Source organism: Amyelois transitella, chromosome 28 (assembly GCF_032362555.1).
Source record: "Amyelois transitella isolate CPQ chromosome 28, ilAmyTran1.1, whole genome shotgun sequence".
Taxonomy (NCBI): Eukaryota; Metazoa; Arthropoda; class Insecta; order Lepidoptera; family Pyralidae; genus Amyelois; species Amyelois transitella.
The window spans coordinates 3,022,896-3,037,511 of NC_083531.1; the positions used below are offsets into that span (position 1 = coordinate 3,022,896).

A 14,616-nucleotide genomic window follows, 5' to 3' on the forward strand; every position below is an offset into this window, starting at 1 on the left:
TAATTAAAGAGATGTTTGTATTTAGATTTTTCTTTTTTAATGCAGTTTCTATGGGTCGCACGGTGGGGCAATAGACCCTCATTCGTACCATCAAATCAACTAAACCAGTTAGACCTTCTAAAATGGATCGGATGTTATCAAAGACGTGTCTTCTTCTAGAAATAAACTCAAATTAACTCAATTTTGGTGATAATATTTTTTATTTATTTAAAAAGGTACATCATATTATTATTTCAATAAACTAAATAAATTTAAATCCTCCAAAATTCGTAGTTATGAACAATATTGGGTTATTATTAAAGATATGTTAAGGCACCGTCATCGTCATCGTCATCATCGTCATCATCATCATAATCATAATCAGCACCTTTATCAACTGATTTATTTGGAGATGGAGCTTTTAACATGAACAGTGCTTCTTGAGGGATATTTTTAACTTTGTTTTTGACCGGTTTTTGTTTACTTGTGATAACGGGATCAGAACTTAGTAAAAAAAAGTTAAAAATATCCCTGTTCGATTGCTGCCTACTACATTTCCTAGAATGGTGCTCCCTATAGCGCTTAAAGTCCTTATTTCTTGCCTCCTGTGACTCTTCTGTCAATTGTCCTATGGGCAATGTCGCAAATGATATTATTTCTGGCCCATGAATTAAATACTTATGTAAGGTAGGTGGCATGTTGTACCATGGGTATAAAGATACGAAATATCTGGCAGTATTAAGCGCAAACAACCTGTACTTTTCACTATCTATGTCAAATCCACTTGATATAGTGATCAAAATTATGTGCATCTTTTTAATTAAGTCAATGTCTATATGAGTAATTTCTGCGGATAGCTCTGGATTTTGAAAAAAACGCCTGGCTGTATTGCCATCGTTGCTATTTCCAAAACCAGGTTTGGGTTTGTCTACAATAAGGCCACACTTTTTTCTAAACTCTGTTTGTATGCGAGTTTTATTTTCTGAAACGATTTGCTTGTCGTCCTTCCCACGAGCTTGCCATCTTGCTATGGGCAGCTTGTATGCTAAATGTAGTAGACATTCGAAGCATCGAATCCAACCGTGCAAAATAGAAAGACCAAATCTCAAATTATCGGTATTCACATCCCTTTTAACCATTTCATCTATGTTATTGAAAAGTTTTGATGTTGCACCGCATAAAAAGCATTTCATGGTTGATGTGGTTTCTGTCAGGGCATTACACACCTTCCCGTCCACCATAGATAAAATTAATTCGTAACGAATTTTTAATGTTTTGTTCTCAATATTTACAGTACTTTCACGAAGATTTGATATTTGGTTTTCTATTTCACGGTTTTCTTGAATAGACACATCAACAGATTCCTTCTGAAATTCAATTTTTATTGGCCTACAATATCTTGTTGACGCAGGACTTGGGTTTTGCCATATGACGATATCATTAGCTACCAATCTTAGCGGTACCAGACATGTAATAAATACAGCTGAATCGGTAGCTGCAGAGTCTTGAAATGCTTGCTTATAAGAGCTATGACCGGAAGACCCGTCAAATCCCCATTTAGATACTAGACATATTTCATTGCACCGGTCGAGGTCGTCATTCAGGGTATTGATGACAGGAATCAATGTTTGACATAATCGCATAGAAGTGTGATCTAAAAGAGATTGTAGCTTGACAGAAGCACTAGTTTCAGTTACGGTAATGTCATGAGGGTAACATAGCTTTTTAGCAGCCTGAACTAATTTATATGAAGGGAATTTTTCCGGAGCTCTTCGTCGAATCACATTGTACGCCTCACGGGAAAGCTTTGCTTCTATCATATCAGATAAAGCATCTTCAGCTGACACTAACTCTTGCGGCTTCAAGGATTTCTGATAAGCTTCTTTATAAGCCTTGGCTTGTTCTGGATGTTTAGAAATATCTTTAATAACTTTTGAAGCTTGCACTTGACCTTCAGATCTTAAACTCATACAAGCAGCATAAACTAATTCTTTGGATGTCATTGATTCACGCAACTGCTTGGTTTTAGCACGTTTGCTGTTATCCGAAGAATTCTCAAAAGAGGTAACGGGTCGGCCGCGTTTAAGTGTGGACTTAGTGCGTGGAAAAGAAATTGATGTCTCAAGCCATTCTTTGTTATTAATACTAAATTTGTTTTCAGTTCTACTCGCTTTTGCCCATCTTGATTTGTATTGAGACTTGAAAGCACTCAATTTCTTTTTCATATACTCGAAGTCACAACCAATTCGTTTTTCAAGCTCTTTAATTAAATGCATGTATCGTTGTTCTAAACTATTCTCCCCAGAACTATTCATTATGCTTATAAGTTCTTTTCTTGTAATAAATAACAATTTATTAGACGTTCCTGAAAGAAAATAAATAGTTCTAAATGCGAAAGTCAAATATGATAAAAAATGTTTTCTGTGAGTCATGAACTAAAAATTGACATACTTCGTATAGTGGCAAAAAGTGGCAAAATTTGAAACTTATTTCTAAAAACCTATAAAGTAAAGAATATTTTCGTATAACAACCATAGCTTAATATTGCTTTGAACTCAAACAAAACATCGAATGTTTATAAAATTTCTCGTAATTCGATTATAAAACTTTATTTATCTCGGCTACTAGGAAGTATTTACGCAATGAAAAAAAAAGAATGACTAAATCACTGTTACATACCTGAGGATGAAGGTTCCATGTCTAAATAACACCAAAAATAATTCAATTTAGTGAGAAATCGCACTTAATTGCACGTAAATTACGAGCGCTAAATATCTTATCGACAATATACGGATGTTTACTTCTCTTTTATAACAAACTAAGTTCGTAATGAGACGTTTCAATACTGTCGATTGATACCTCGGTTAGTTATCTTAATAAGTGATATAATAAGGGTACTCTGTAATCACTTTATTTTATTGAAATATCGGTACAGTTTGAGGGTAGCGGCCCCACTGTGGGTCGGTTGTTTATTGCAAGAGTATTAAGATAAAAGTCCTTGCATACCCTTATTTTTACACCTTGCAGAGTAAAACAATGCCTTATTATTGTTTCGTTTTGGGTGCTGGAGTCCCATTTTCATCAATTCTAACATAACGTTGTACTGGCTAGATATTACACACACATTTATTTGCCAAATAAAATAAATTGGCATGTCTTAAACACAATTAACATACCTTCTTTTAATAACATTGCGTTTTAGAACGGTTTGAGGAAATTTTATGTATTTATGCAGGATTGTCGGGTGATTCAATGCTGCTATCGCATCCCTCAATGCCCGAGATACTGATTGCTGCGACATGGCCCATGGCGTTGGTAGCTGCCAGTTGCATAGAATGAAAGTGCTACTAGTATCTGTAAACCAAAACCAATTAATTAAGCAATTAGGAACTTTTGCAAACTTGTTTGTATCACAAACTAACACAAAGTACTCACATAATTTGAAACAAAATTACCTTGTATTTTGTACTGATATCACTTCTTCTTTTAGGAGCTTGCATCAAGGGTTTAAGCTCTTGATATAAAAAAACCGTTTAATCATGGAAAAATGCCTTGGTGACACGATAATTTTAAATAAATTCGTCTTCACTCATAGCAAGTGCATTATCGGCATACCGAGCAATCCTACGCAAATTACGCGTTTCTCGCAAATACTTTCTACAGGCAATTTTTTACAAGTAAAATGTATACACAATTTTCACAAAGATACTATTTCGTATTATGATTATCACAATAAATATCCAAGATTAACACAAGTTCAACGCAATGTGGGGCTGTCAAAATGATTCCAAGTTCCAAAACACAATATCATTGTTAATAAGTGAACTAACTCAATATCCGCCCGATTTCGCCCCAATGTGGTGTGTATTCAAGAGTGCCAAATGATGTTTCTTGCATTGAGATTGGCATTGTATATTGTTATTGTAAGTCGAGAGTAAGCCTGCTGTTAGTGGCGTAGATGATTTTCATCGGAACACGATGACTCCGGCATATCTTCTCCTTCGCGACCAATTCATTGCAAGCAAATGCTACACACTGCTCCCGTATAGATAACTCCCTGATGATTTTGGATGGGTTCCACATCGCCACAACCTCCGATGTATACAGGTGACGCTTTACGATAGGTTCGTCACAATCGTCTCGAGTCGGTGCACCCGAACTCGTTGAAGGAACAGGATCACTCCCTGACGCCTCTGCAGCCATATTCAATGCAATCTGAAGTCCGATGTGAATGCCAAGGTAAACGTCGCGTAATCCAAACAAATCCAGTTAGTAAGCCAAGTCGTGTGATTCTTCTAAAAACTTTCAGTGTCGCCCTCTTAAATCTATTTCGAGGAAATATAAACATCACAGGAACTGTATTGCCAGTTGCTAATACGGCTCCAATCAAAGTCACGTTTGTGCCCCGTTCTCCTGACGTTACAGAACCAACGTTATGTTTTCCTTTGGCTGCTATTATTTTACCCGGTTTTATGACTGTCGAAACTCCGGTTTCGTCGATGTTCCATATCCTAGAAGGTGGGAATTTATATTTATCCATAAGCACCGCTAACTTGTCATAAAAAAGTTTAACATTTGTTTTATTAAACGAGTTTTATTGACCTTCCTAAGCCGGTCGGTTCGGGTTTTCTAATCGACAATTCACTATTCCTCTTAAGAAAGGTTGTTAGCCAATCTTTCCCTGCTAATTTATTTACATGCCAACTGTCAGCTATTTTTCGATTATATTTAATGGCACATTCATAAGCAAGACCCCGTACATCTGATGGAGTTAAACCATAAAGGATAAGTGCAACTTTTATGAGGTAATCTTTTAATATTGTTTCTTGGTCAACATAAAAAATCTGGCGTGCGTTTGCATATTCCTTAAACACATCAGCATTAAGATTCGCTTTTAGCTTCTTAAAATACCTGGAAAGCGTTGTTCTGTCGATATTGTTATCTTTAGCCGACTTTCTTATACTCTTCCCATTGATAACTTCATCTACAGCTCGTTTTAACAAATCTTTACTGTTATTAGCACGATCAGTTTTTCTTTTATAAGTTCGCATCCTGAAATAAATAAAATATTTGATGTTTAAGCGAGGCATAACTTACTGTCATTAATGCACGTCTAGCAAAAAAAAACAGTGCCATCAAACATCGAAACAAAAGTTAGGGGTCACTTGACCATGGTTCATTTGACCCCGTCTGTTATGACTCAAGTGACCCTTTCCCCGAATAATTTGTAATAAACTAAAATGCTAAAAAACCGTTGCAAATAGGGAAACTTTGGAATCATAATCGTTAACAGTAATTAATAATACTGCAAAATACACTTACTTGATTGCCAGATAATAATATTTGTGACATTAAATCAAAATCCAGTGGAGCGATGTTTTTTTTACTTTTGGCGCGAAATCTACAACAGAGCGCACTCTCACCCATACCAAACGCCGGCCGGCGACTAAAGAAACGGTGGTTCTATTCCCTCACCTCCCCGCTTCCCCTTATAATTCTCTTTCGTATTTATCACGCACCGTGTTGGTGGTACTAAGGGTGGCGCGGTAGACCCCACGTCTCAACTGACCCCGCTCTGCCCTATATAATCTAGTATCCGGAAAGACGTTCGGGATAAATAAAAGAAATAAAGCACTAATTATTCAGTAATTATTTATTTATTTGTACTTAGATATATTATCATTGTCCTTAAAGACTATTTTGTCGAAAAAAGTAATTAAAATTATGAAAAAAAAAAAAACAATTATTAAACTAATTAACATAACTCAAATATTCTTTGGATCAAAACAAAAATTAGGAATAAAAATCTCAGACTAGTATATATACCTAGACTAATAATAAAAAATACAAAATAAGAAGAAAAATGAATTAACTTTGGTTTAGTTTGCATCAGAATCAGTTTCTTTGTCCATATAACATTGATAGCAAATAAATGTTGTATGACTTCTGCAAATATTTTTCATACATTTCATACATTGCGTTTTTGATTGATTGTCTCCTCTTTTTGGCTGGACATATTTTACAGGTTCCTCTGCATGTGCCAGAACTAACTGCTTCTGTATCAGCAGCACCAACCTCAATATTCAAATGCTCCCATATGTTTTTTTTTTTTAGTTTTCTTGAAAGGCCTACTATCATTGATCTTTGAACGTACTCTTTTGTCAATTCTGTGCCTCTAATGCCCGTAAATACATTCGCCTTTTCCATAGAGTCACATTATTTGCCCTCAATATCACCATATTATTATTCCTGCAATATCCAGAAGACGAAGGAATAGGTCAATGGCCATCTATTATTCTTCCATAAAACCGAATACATTTTTACTTTTTTGCCGACTTCATCGACACCCCCCTTTGTTTTATTGTAAAAAGTAACGATGCTGGGTTTTGCGCTATTCATTTGTGTTTTCGTCAATTTCTGCAGCACAATGAAGTGATGATATAAGAACTACAGATCTTTTCTTTTAAGGCACGTAAGATACGACAGTTGCTGTATCTGAAAATCCAAATTGACTTGAATATTCAGGTTTATTTTTATCTATAAAGCAAGGAGGTATTTCTTTCTTGTTTTTCCGGATGGTACCTACAACAGAAATCTTTTGATCCTTGGCCAAATCATTCGTCAGCGGCACACTGGTATACCAATTGTCGATGGTAAGGTTTCTCCCAGTGCCAGAAATTGGTGTAATTCGCCTCTACGACATCTGACGCAGCATTACTCACCTGATATGGGCCTTCAGACTACTTGCCAGCAATATTTAAAACGTAAAACGTAGCAGCATCTACTAGTCGATAAAGTTTGATTCCACATTTGTTGGTATGGTATTTTATAGCCCTCAATCCACGAGAGAATAGTACTGTCCCGTGTTAAAAGGGACCATTGTGTTGTAAACCCGGCCAGGCGGCCAGCGTAACGTACCTCGTCTAATGGCGGCGGGTCATCCGTAGCTGATAGCGCGATGTCTTTGATGAGTTGCTGCGCGGCGGCGGCGGCGGTTAACGGCGCGTCGGGTTCGATCTCGCTGCAGCAGGCGGGTAGGTCTGGCGGCTCCGCTGTGGTCCCGATTGCCTGCCAGTTGGGATGGGAGCCTTCCAGTTTAAACCACGTGAAGTCGATGGTTGTGGCTGGTTTGGTTTCTTATTTTTATCATAAGAAACTTTTATGTCAGCGCCTGACATCGATACTATTTTCGCTGTCTTAAATGTTTCAGCCAAGGTTTCTCCAAATAGGTACTTGTCTATCTTAGTTTGCATTAAATGCTCATTTATATCTTTTTTTTAGGTAGACTGAGCAAAATAACGTCGCTTGACCGAGTCAGTATGTAGACTGTCGCACATGAGCTTGGCCACATCCATGAGTTATTTTATAAGAGAAGAATCCCTATTCTTCTCATTGATTTTGGTTGTCATGATGTCACTCAAACAAGCTAACGCTGTAGCCAGCTGCTTTTGTCAATTTTCTATTCCTTTATCGCGCTTAAAACTTGGTTCTGGTATGGCGGCTTTTATTTCCGGATTTAGTATCGGTGGGAGCGTTCGAGGGCAGTTGGCCGGCAACAAGTACATTTTAGACAGCTCTTTTCGCACATCGGTGTCAGTAACTTAGGGCATCTTGAACAACCTTTTTTCGTGCGCCTATTTTTCTTAGTCATTTGCTTTTCTTCTTTGAACTTTGAACTGAAGAAGGTTCTTTTTTGTTAGAATCGTCATCTGCAGATTGTTCTGTGTCTGTATTATGCTCACTATGATTACTCGATCGATGACTTTCCGTCACATTTTCCTCTATTAACTGTAAACTGGCATCTTCAAAATCAGACATTTCCTCTAGCCACGCCACAATCTGAGTGTCTATTTTGTTACTTTTATCCATGTCCATTCCAAGGACCAAACTTTACATAAACAAAAAAACATTTAATTTTCTAACGTCCTTTAAATAAATGAATCTTTATTTACAAATGGTCTTATAATATGGACAGCTTATATTATAAGACCATTTGTAATAAGATATTAATTTAGTTTTTATTGTTTTAGAAGTTTTTTTGTTAGATAGAAGGTATTTGTTTACATAATTGATGATTTTAATAATTTATGAATTAGATAGAAGGTGTTGGTTTATAATAACACAATACTATTGATCATTTTTATTTATTTAAAATCGTCTTAGTGGCTATTAAACTCATTTGTAATTAACCGTAGTAAAAGAAAAAACAAAACAAAAAGAAAACAATTTTGAATAGACATTAGTCATGGGGTAAATTATCGTAAAATAAGTGGCAGTGTCTGGGAAGTACCGATTTAAGCTGCTAGAGGTGGTTATATTTAGTAGAATCTATAGGGATCGCAGATGCATGTAGGTTAGAATAAATTATCGAAGTCAGCTTTTTGTGTCTCAGTGGTAACTCAGTCCAATCATTATCAAAGTTGATCTTATAAGTAATAGTACCATCTGGGCTGTATTTTAGTGCCCTGAGATGTACCAACAAATCTCAAATCTCCTACTTTCCGACCCGGTCTTATGGTGCTATATCGCATTGTCGTTTTGTCACTGTAATCTTTTACAAAATTGTGATCGATCTGAATAGCTTCTTAAGGAGTAGGTTTATTTCGTGCCTCTTTAGCCACTGTAATGTAGTCACTGGGAATATGGATCTCTCTATTCTTAAGTTTTCTTTCGATTGCAGCATGTACGGAATCACACTCCATTTGTTCTGAGCTCACTGCTGTGCTGTGTGTGAGCTGTGTTCTGAGCCAGGCTCTAAGTACTTCTGCGTTATAATTACGTTATGCTCGACACTCATGTTTAGTAATGCGTTTGCTAATATATTATTCCTATTTTGGTAAGTACATCCATCAGAATAAATAACTATGGGCAACCCTTTTGAAAAAACATTATCCACAGTGAGACTCAAAAGTATTGAGACAATTGAAGTTTTATTTTTTATTTAATTTGTGTAGGATTTTGCAAATGAAAAGAGCGTTTATAGCGTAATTATTAGTTTTAATAAGAGAGCAATTTTATACACACGCAGTACAAGTGATCGTAAAACGGAAGAGAGTGCTGCCACCTTAGCAAGTGACAAAAACCCTAAACTAATTAGATTGCGTTCCATTTCTAACACCCACCCCAGAACGCAATCCCATTTTTGACATACAATAAAAATGTTTATCTACGGTGGTTCCTTTAGTTAATATATCTGAAGTATTTTCTATACCCTTTACATAACAAAATTTTAATTTTGAATTACTAACATGCTCTTTGAGAAAATGATGTCGTATATCTATATGTTTAGACCTAGGTAGATAACAGTCATTAGCAGTTAGTTTGATTGCACTTTGATTGTCACTGTAAATTACTAAAGTCTGGTTACACTGAGCTCCAAGTTCTCCCTGTAGCTGCTGTAGCCACAGTGCCTCTTGCGCTGCTGATGACATGGCCATGTACTCAGCCTCCGCCGTAGACAGGGCCACAGTTTGCTGTTTTCGCGAACACCAAGACACCGCGCCTCCCTGCAAGATAAATATGTAACCTGTGCACGATTTACGATCGCGGACATCACTTGCCCAATCCGCGTCACAAAAGCCTGTGATCTCGCTATTACCATCCTTAGTGTAAGTCAGTCTATAATGTTTAGTACCTTGTAGATACCTGAAAACTCTTTTCACTGCTGCCCAATGCTGGGATTTGGGCTCTTTGTTGTATCTACTTAGTGTGTTGACAGTATATGCGATATCTGGTCTTGTACCTTGTGCCACATAGAGTAGGCATCCAATTGCATGCTGGTATGGGCAGTCATATGGCTCTTCATCATTCTCATTGAATTTAAGTCCAACTTCCACAGGTGTTTTCACAGCTTTACAGTCTGTCATATTGAACCTTGACAATATTTCTGTTATATATTTCTCCTGATCTAACATAACCGCATCTTTGCTTCTAGTTATGTTTAGACCCACACATTGTTTAGCTTCACCAAGATACTTCATGTTCAATTTCTTACATAATTTATTTTTTAAATCATTAATTAAGTCTGGAAGGGAACTAAATATAATGAGGTCATCGACCCACACTGCAATAAAAATCCTCTTTTTATCATCATAATAAATACAGGGATCTGTTTTCGACTGTTCTATTCCCATCTCTGTCAATACTTGGCTAAGCTTAGTATTCCACAGTCTGCTTGCCTGTCTGAGCCCATAGATGGACTTAAGCAAATAACATACCTGTTTCCCTTCAGCATACATCTCTGGCTGTAACATATATATTTCAGTGTCTATTTTTCCCTGAAGGAAGGCTGACACAGCATCCATTTGATGAATCTGCAGACCATTTTGTGCTGCCAGGGCAAACAAATAACGTATAGAAGTGTATCTTACTACAGGAGAATAAACTTCTTGGTAATCTATACCTTTCTTTTGTGCATAACCTTTGATTACGAGTCTCGCCTTGTATTGCACAACATTTCCTTGCTGATCTGTTTTAGTCTTGAAAACCCATTTACTTGGCAATGCCTTTTTGTCCGCTGGTAAGTCCACAAGCTGCCAAGTTTTATTTTCCATCAACGAATTGTATTCTGCATCCATCGCTTTTCTCCATTCAACAGCATGTGATGATGATAGAGCTTCTTCTACATTTTGCGGATCTGAAACATTCATATAAAGACATAACAAACCCTGTTCTTGTTGATCAATGTGTGTACTTGTTTTATTACGTGGTCTGAGGGTGATGTTTCTTGTCTCATGGCTCTGCACTGATAACCAACGCGGTGGATGATAACTTTCATTATGGTCATCAGTGTCAGTTTCATATTCTTCTGAGCTACCATCATCATTTACCGATTCACTTAGCTGAGGGCTAACAGGACCGGTTTGCTTTGCGTCGACATCACCTTCCGCCTTGATTGACTCATTATCAGTAGGGTTTGCTGTAACTGAACATTCCTTAAGTTCATAAACATTTTCAAAAAATACAACATCCCTACTCTTTGTGATCTGATGAGTTGACGGGTCCATAACACGATATCCTTTTGTTTCGTCACAATAACCAACGAATATCATTTGCATAGCCTTTTTGTCCCATTTAAGGCGTTTTTGTTTCGGTATATGCACCATCACCTTTGAACCAAATATTCTCAAATGACTCAGTGTCGGTACCTTTCCTGACCACATTTTATATGGTGTAGTATCTCCTAGAACTCTGGTAGGTGACCTATTAACTAAATATGCAGCAGTGGCGATAGCTTCAGCCCATGTAGGTTTTCCAAGATTTGCATAAAACATCATACATTTTGCCTTTTCTACTAATGTTCTATTCATCCTCTCAGCAAGCCCATTTTGCTGAGGGGTGTATGGAGTACTAGTCTGGTGAATGATACCCCATTGTCAGTTCTTATGGCTTTAATGTTAACATTTAATTGTTTTTCTACTTTATTTTTAAAATCTTTAAAGACTTCTAAAATATTCTGCTTATCTTTCATAAAGTATATAAAGACCATTCTAGAGTAATCGTCTATGAAGGAAATAAAATATTTCATACCTCCATACGAAGGATGCTCCATTGGACCACATAAGTCTGAGTGTATAACCTCCAATGCCTTGGATGCTCTGGTACCTGCATGTTTGAATGGCAACCTCGCTTGTTTCCCTTCGAGGCATGAACAGCAATGAATGTCCTCTTGCAGACCTTGTGTTAATTTTACTCCTTGGGTACACTCTGGTAGTTTCTTAAGAGCTGAAACATTTAAATGTGCCATCCGTAAATGCCATAGATTGATATCATTCTCATTTACCTTATTGGCAGCCCAGTGAGCGGTTTCATCTTCACTTGAATGAGTATCCAACACATATAGTTTATTTATTAAAGTAGCAGAACACAGTGGTTTCCCAGCCGCATTTTCAATTTTACACCCCTTTTGATTAAATGACACCTTGTATCCATTTTTTGTAACAGTGCTGACTGACAACAAATTGGCCGCAAGTCCAGGCACATACAGAACATTTCTTAGCTGTATCTTGTCAAGTTGTGAAACATTAATACTGATGTCTCCTACACACTCCACAGACAATGGCTCTCTATTTGCCACTGTAATTGTTTTTATATTTGTCTCACGTACATTATACATCCATTCCTTGTTGCTACACATATGCATAGATGCGCCTGAGTCAATGTACCATTTCTCTTTATGTTTGCCGGAGAAAGCTGAAAAAGCTGCAATAAAACTATCTGGTTCCTTACTCTCCTTGTTTGGTGTTTTCTTTGATTTCTTGCAAAACTTTGCGAAATGACCATAACCATTGCAATTGTAACATCGTGGGCCTTTAGTCTTCATGGGCGGCTTTGACTTATTGCGCTCATCTTTCTTATTTTTAGAGTTAGAATAAAATGCACTGCTTGGATCTTCAGTTTTTACTTCTTGTAACAATTTTGTTTTGATAAAATCTGCACCAATTTTTGCACCTGAATTTTCTAACCCCATTATCATCGGTCTGTACTCATCAGGTAGACCTGCTAGCATCAACGTGCCAAGCCACTCGTCATTGACTTCAAATCCTATATTTCTGAGTTTGTGAGCTGCATTCATTATTTTACTGACGTAATCTTCAATACCGTTGCTGGATTCGAGTGAAGTGTTAATCAATTCCTTCAACAAGCCTACTTTTCTCGTCAACCCATTATCATCAAAGGCTTTATGCAAGTTGTCCCATACTTCTCTAGCAGTCTTACACTCCTGAACATGGACGTAGTTTTGAGTGTTGATAAGTAGAATGAGTTTGGATTTGGCCTTCACATCTTTCGCCGGGTCGACTGTAGCTCCTTCGGTCGGTTCTATGCATCCCCATAAACCTTCATGCTCCAGATACGTTTTTATACAGAATTTCCAAGTTGTGAAATTATCTCGGCCGCTCAGCTTTTCGAGATTAAACATATTTGAGCTCGACATCTTGTTTTTTTTTGGACGCACGTTGTGATTCGTGTAACTGTATAACCTCAATTGCTTGCACTATTCGGTAAAACTTCGGAATCACTGCTATTTTTCCACTGATATTCTATATTAAGAAACTACGCTCTGCTACCATGTAGGATTTTGCAAATGAAAAGAGCGTTTATAGCGTAATTATTAGTTTTAATAAGAGAGCAATTTTATACACACGCAGTACAAGTGATCGTAAAACGGAAGAGAGTGCTGCCACCTTAGCAAGTGACAAAAACCCTAAACTAATTAGATTGCGTTCCATTTCTAACAATTTGTGTTCATTATTTTCGAAACTTTTTATTAGTATTTTGTTGCATAGCCTTTTCCTTCAAGACAGCTTCACAACGCGCCGGCATTGAGTCAACAAATTTTTGCAAACGACCGATAGGAATTTTGCTCCATTCGTTACTCAGTGCTTTGTATAGAGCATCCTTGTTTAAATAATTTCGACATCTTACATGGCGATCCAGTTCTTCCCAAAGATGCTTTATCGGGTTTAGATCGGCACTTTGGCTGGGCCACTCCAGGAATTTGATTTTCGCGAGTTTCATGAAGTCACTCACATGCTTCGATTTGTGCTTGGGATCGTTATCTTGTTGAAATAACCAGCCAGGTGGCATATTTATTTGAGCATACGACAGCATTGCTGGTAGATAGGAGGAAATGGCATAAATAATATACGCTAATGTTGTTGGACGGTATTTCTACATTTGTTTTTTCCTAATTGTAGTGAAAAATACGGTTTGGCGGCTTAATCAGAATAAGCGAAAATTAGCTTTATGGTCATAGAAATAAAAAAGTCACCTTTTAATAAAAATGTAGGATAGGTAAAATAGATAGATAAAAATGTGAGCCGGGAAATGATTTCATAGCTAAAACGCAATGCTCCAGAATGAACTCTAGAGATATCCTGGGATAGCGGAAAAACAATTATGTAGGTCGCTGGATTTTTGGTAAAGAGAATATTGTGAAAGGAAGAAGCAGGAAGCGGGAATGTAAACGCACAACACGTACCTTAATTTCTTGTATTTTGGCTTCTTGGGCCCTGGCCAGGGTTCTTCTTGTTTCAAAGATGCGCACTTTTTCTATTTTTATTATATGAGCGGAGCGGTCAATATGCGGCCATATTTTTTCTTCAATCACTAGTTTTCAAATTTGAATTGAAATGTTCTATGGCTCCATTCGTAAGCCGTCGAGTGTTGTCGAGCTCCGAAGAAACCACATATGCTGTCACTATCGTATTGTGCGAATGAAAAGGGATAGGAACAGTAAAATAAAGCGGCGCGTTCATATCCAGTGCGCAGTGAGGCTCAGAAAGCTTTCATTATTGTGCTGGCATGTCCATATATCAGACTGTCACTGATAATGCTGCTGCCTGTGAAATGGCTTCTATTTTATCACAAATTCTATTGTATATGTCAGGAACAATCTTGTCAGTCATGTAAAAGCGACCAGGTACTTTATAATGGGGCAAAGCGTTTGCCATAACCCTATTAAATCCAACTCGTTCAACAAGTGACAATGGTGCGTTGTCTAAAGCAATAATTACACCAATTACTTCATGATATTGATTTCTGATCGTTAATGTCCCAGAGCAATTCCCTTTCTGATGTTTCCTTTAGGGTTAGCCTCCGTTCTTTTGATTTGGACGTTCCAAGTACTGCTGGCAT

The 14,616-nt window shown here is 37.2% G+C and overlaps 1 protein-coding gene and 1 pseudogene across 1 annotated transcript; both read right to left on the reverse strand.

The window, feature by feature from the left end:
* Positions 1 to 63: 63 nt before the first annotated feature.
* Positions 64 to 2,939, reverse strand: LOC132903670 (uncharacterized). The gene is made up of 2 exons (XM_060952458.1): positions 2,659 to 2,939; positions 64 to 2,344 (listed from the first exon to the last, which is right to left on the reverse strand). The coding sequence occupies exons 1-2, from the start codon at positions 2,675 to 2,677 to the stop codon at positions 297 to 299; spliced, it is 2,067 nt and encodes a 688-aa protein (XP_060808441.1). The 5' UTR covers positions 2,678 to 2,939; the 3' UTR covers positions 64 to 296.
* A 2,733-nt stretch (positions 2,940 to 5,672) lies between these two features.
* On the reverse strand, positions 5,673 to 7,848 carry LOC132903556 (uncharacterized; annotated as a pseudogene).
* Positions 7,849 to 14,616: the final 6,768 nt, after the last annotated feature.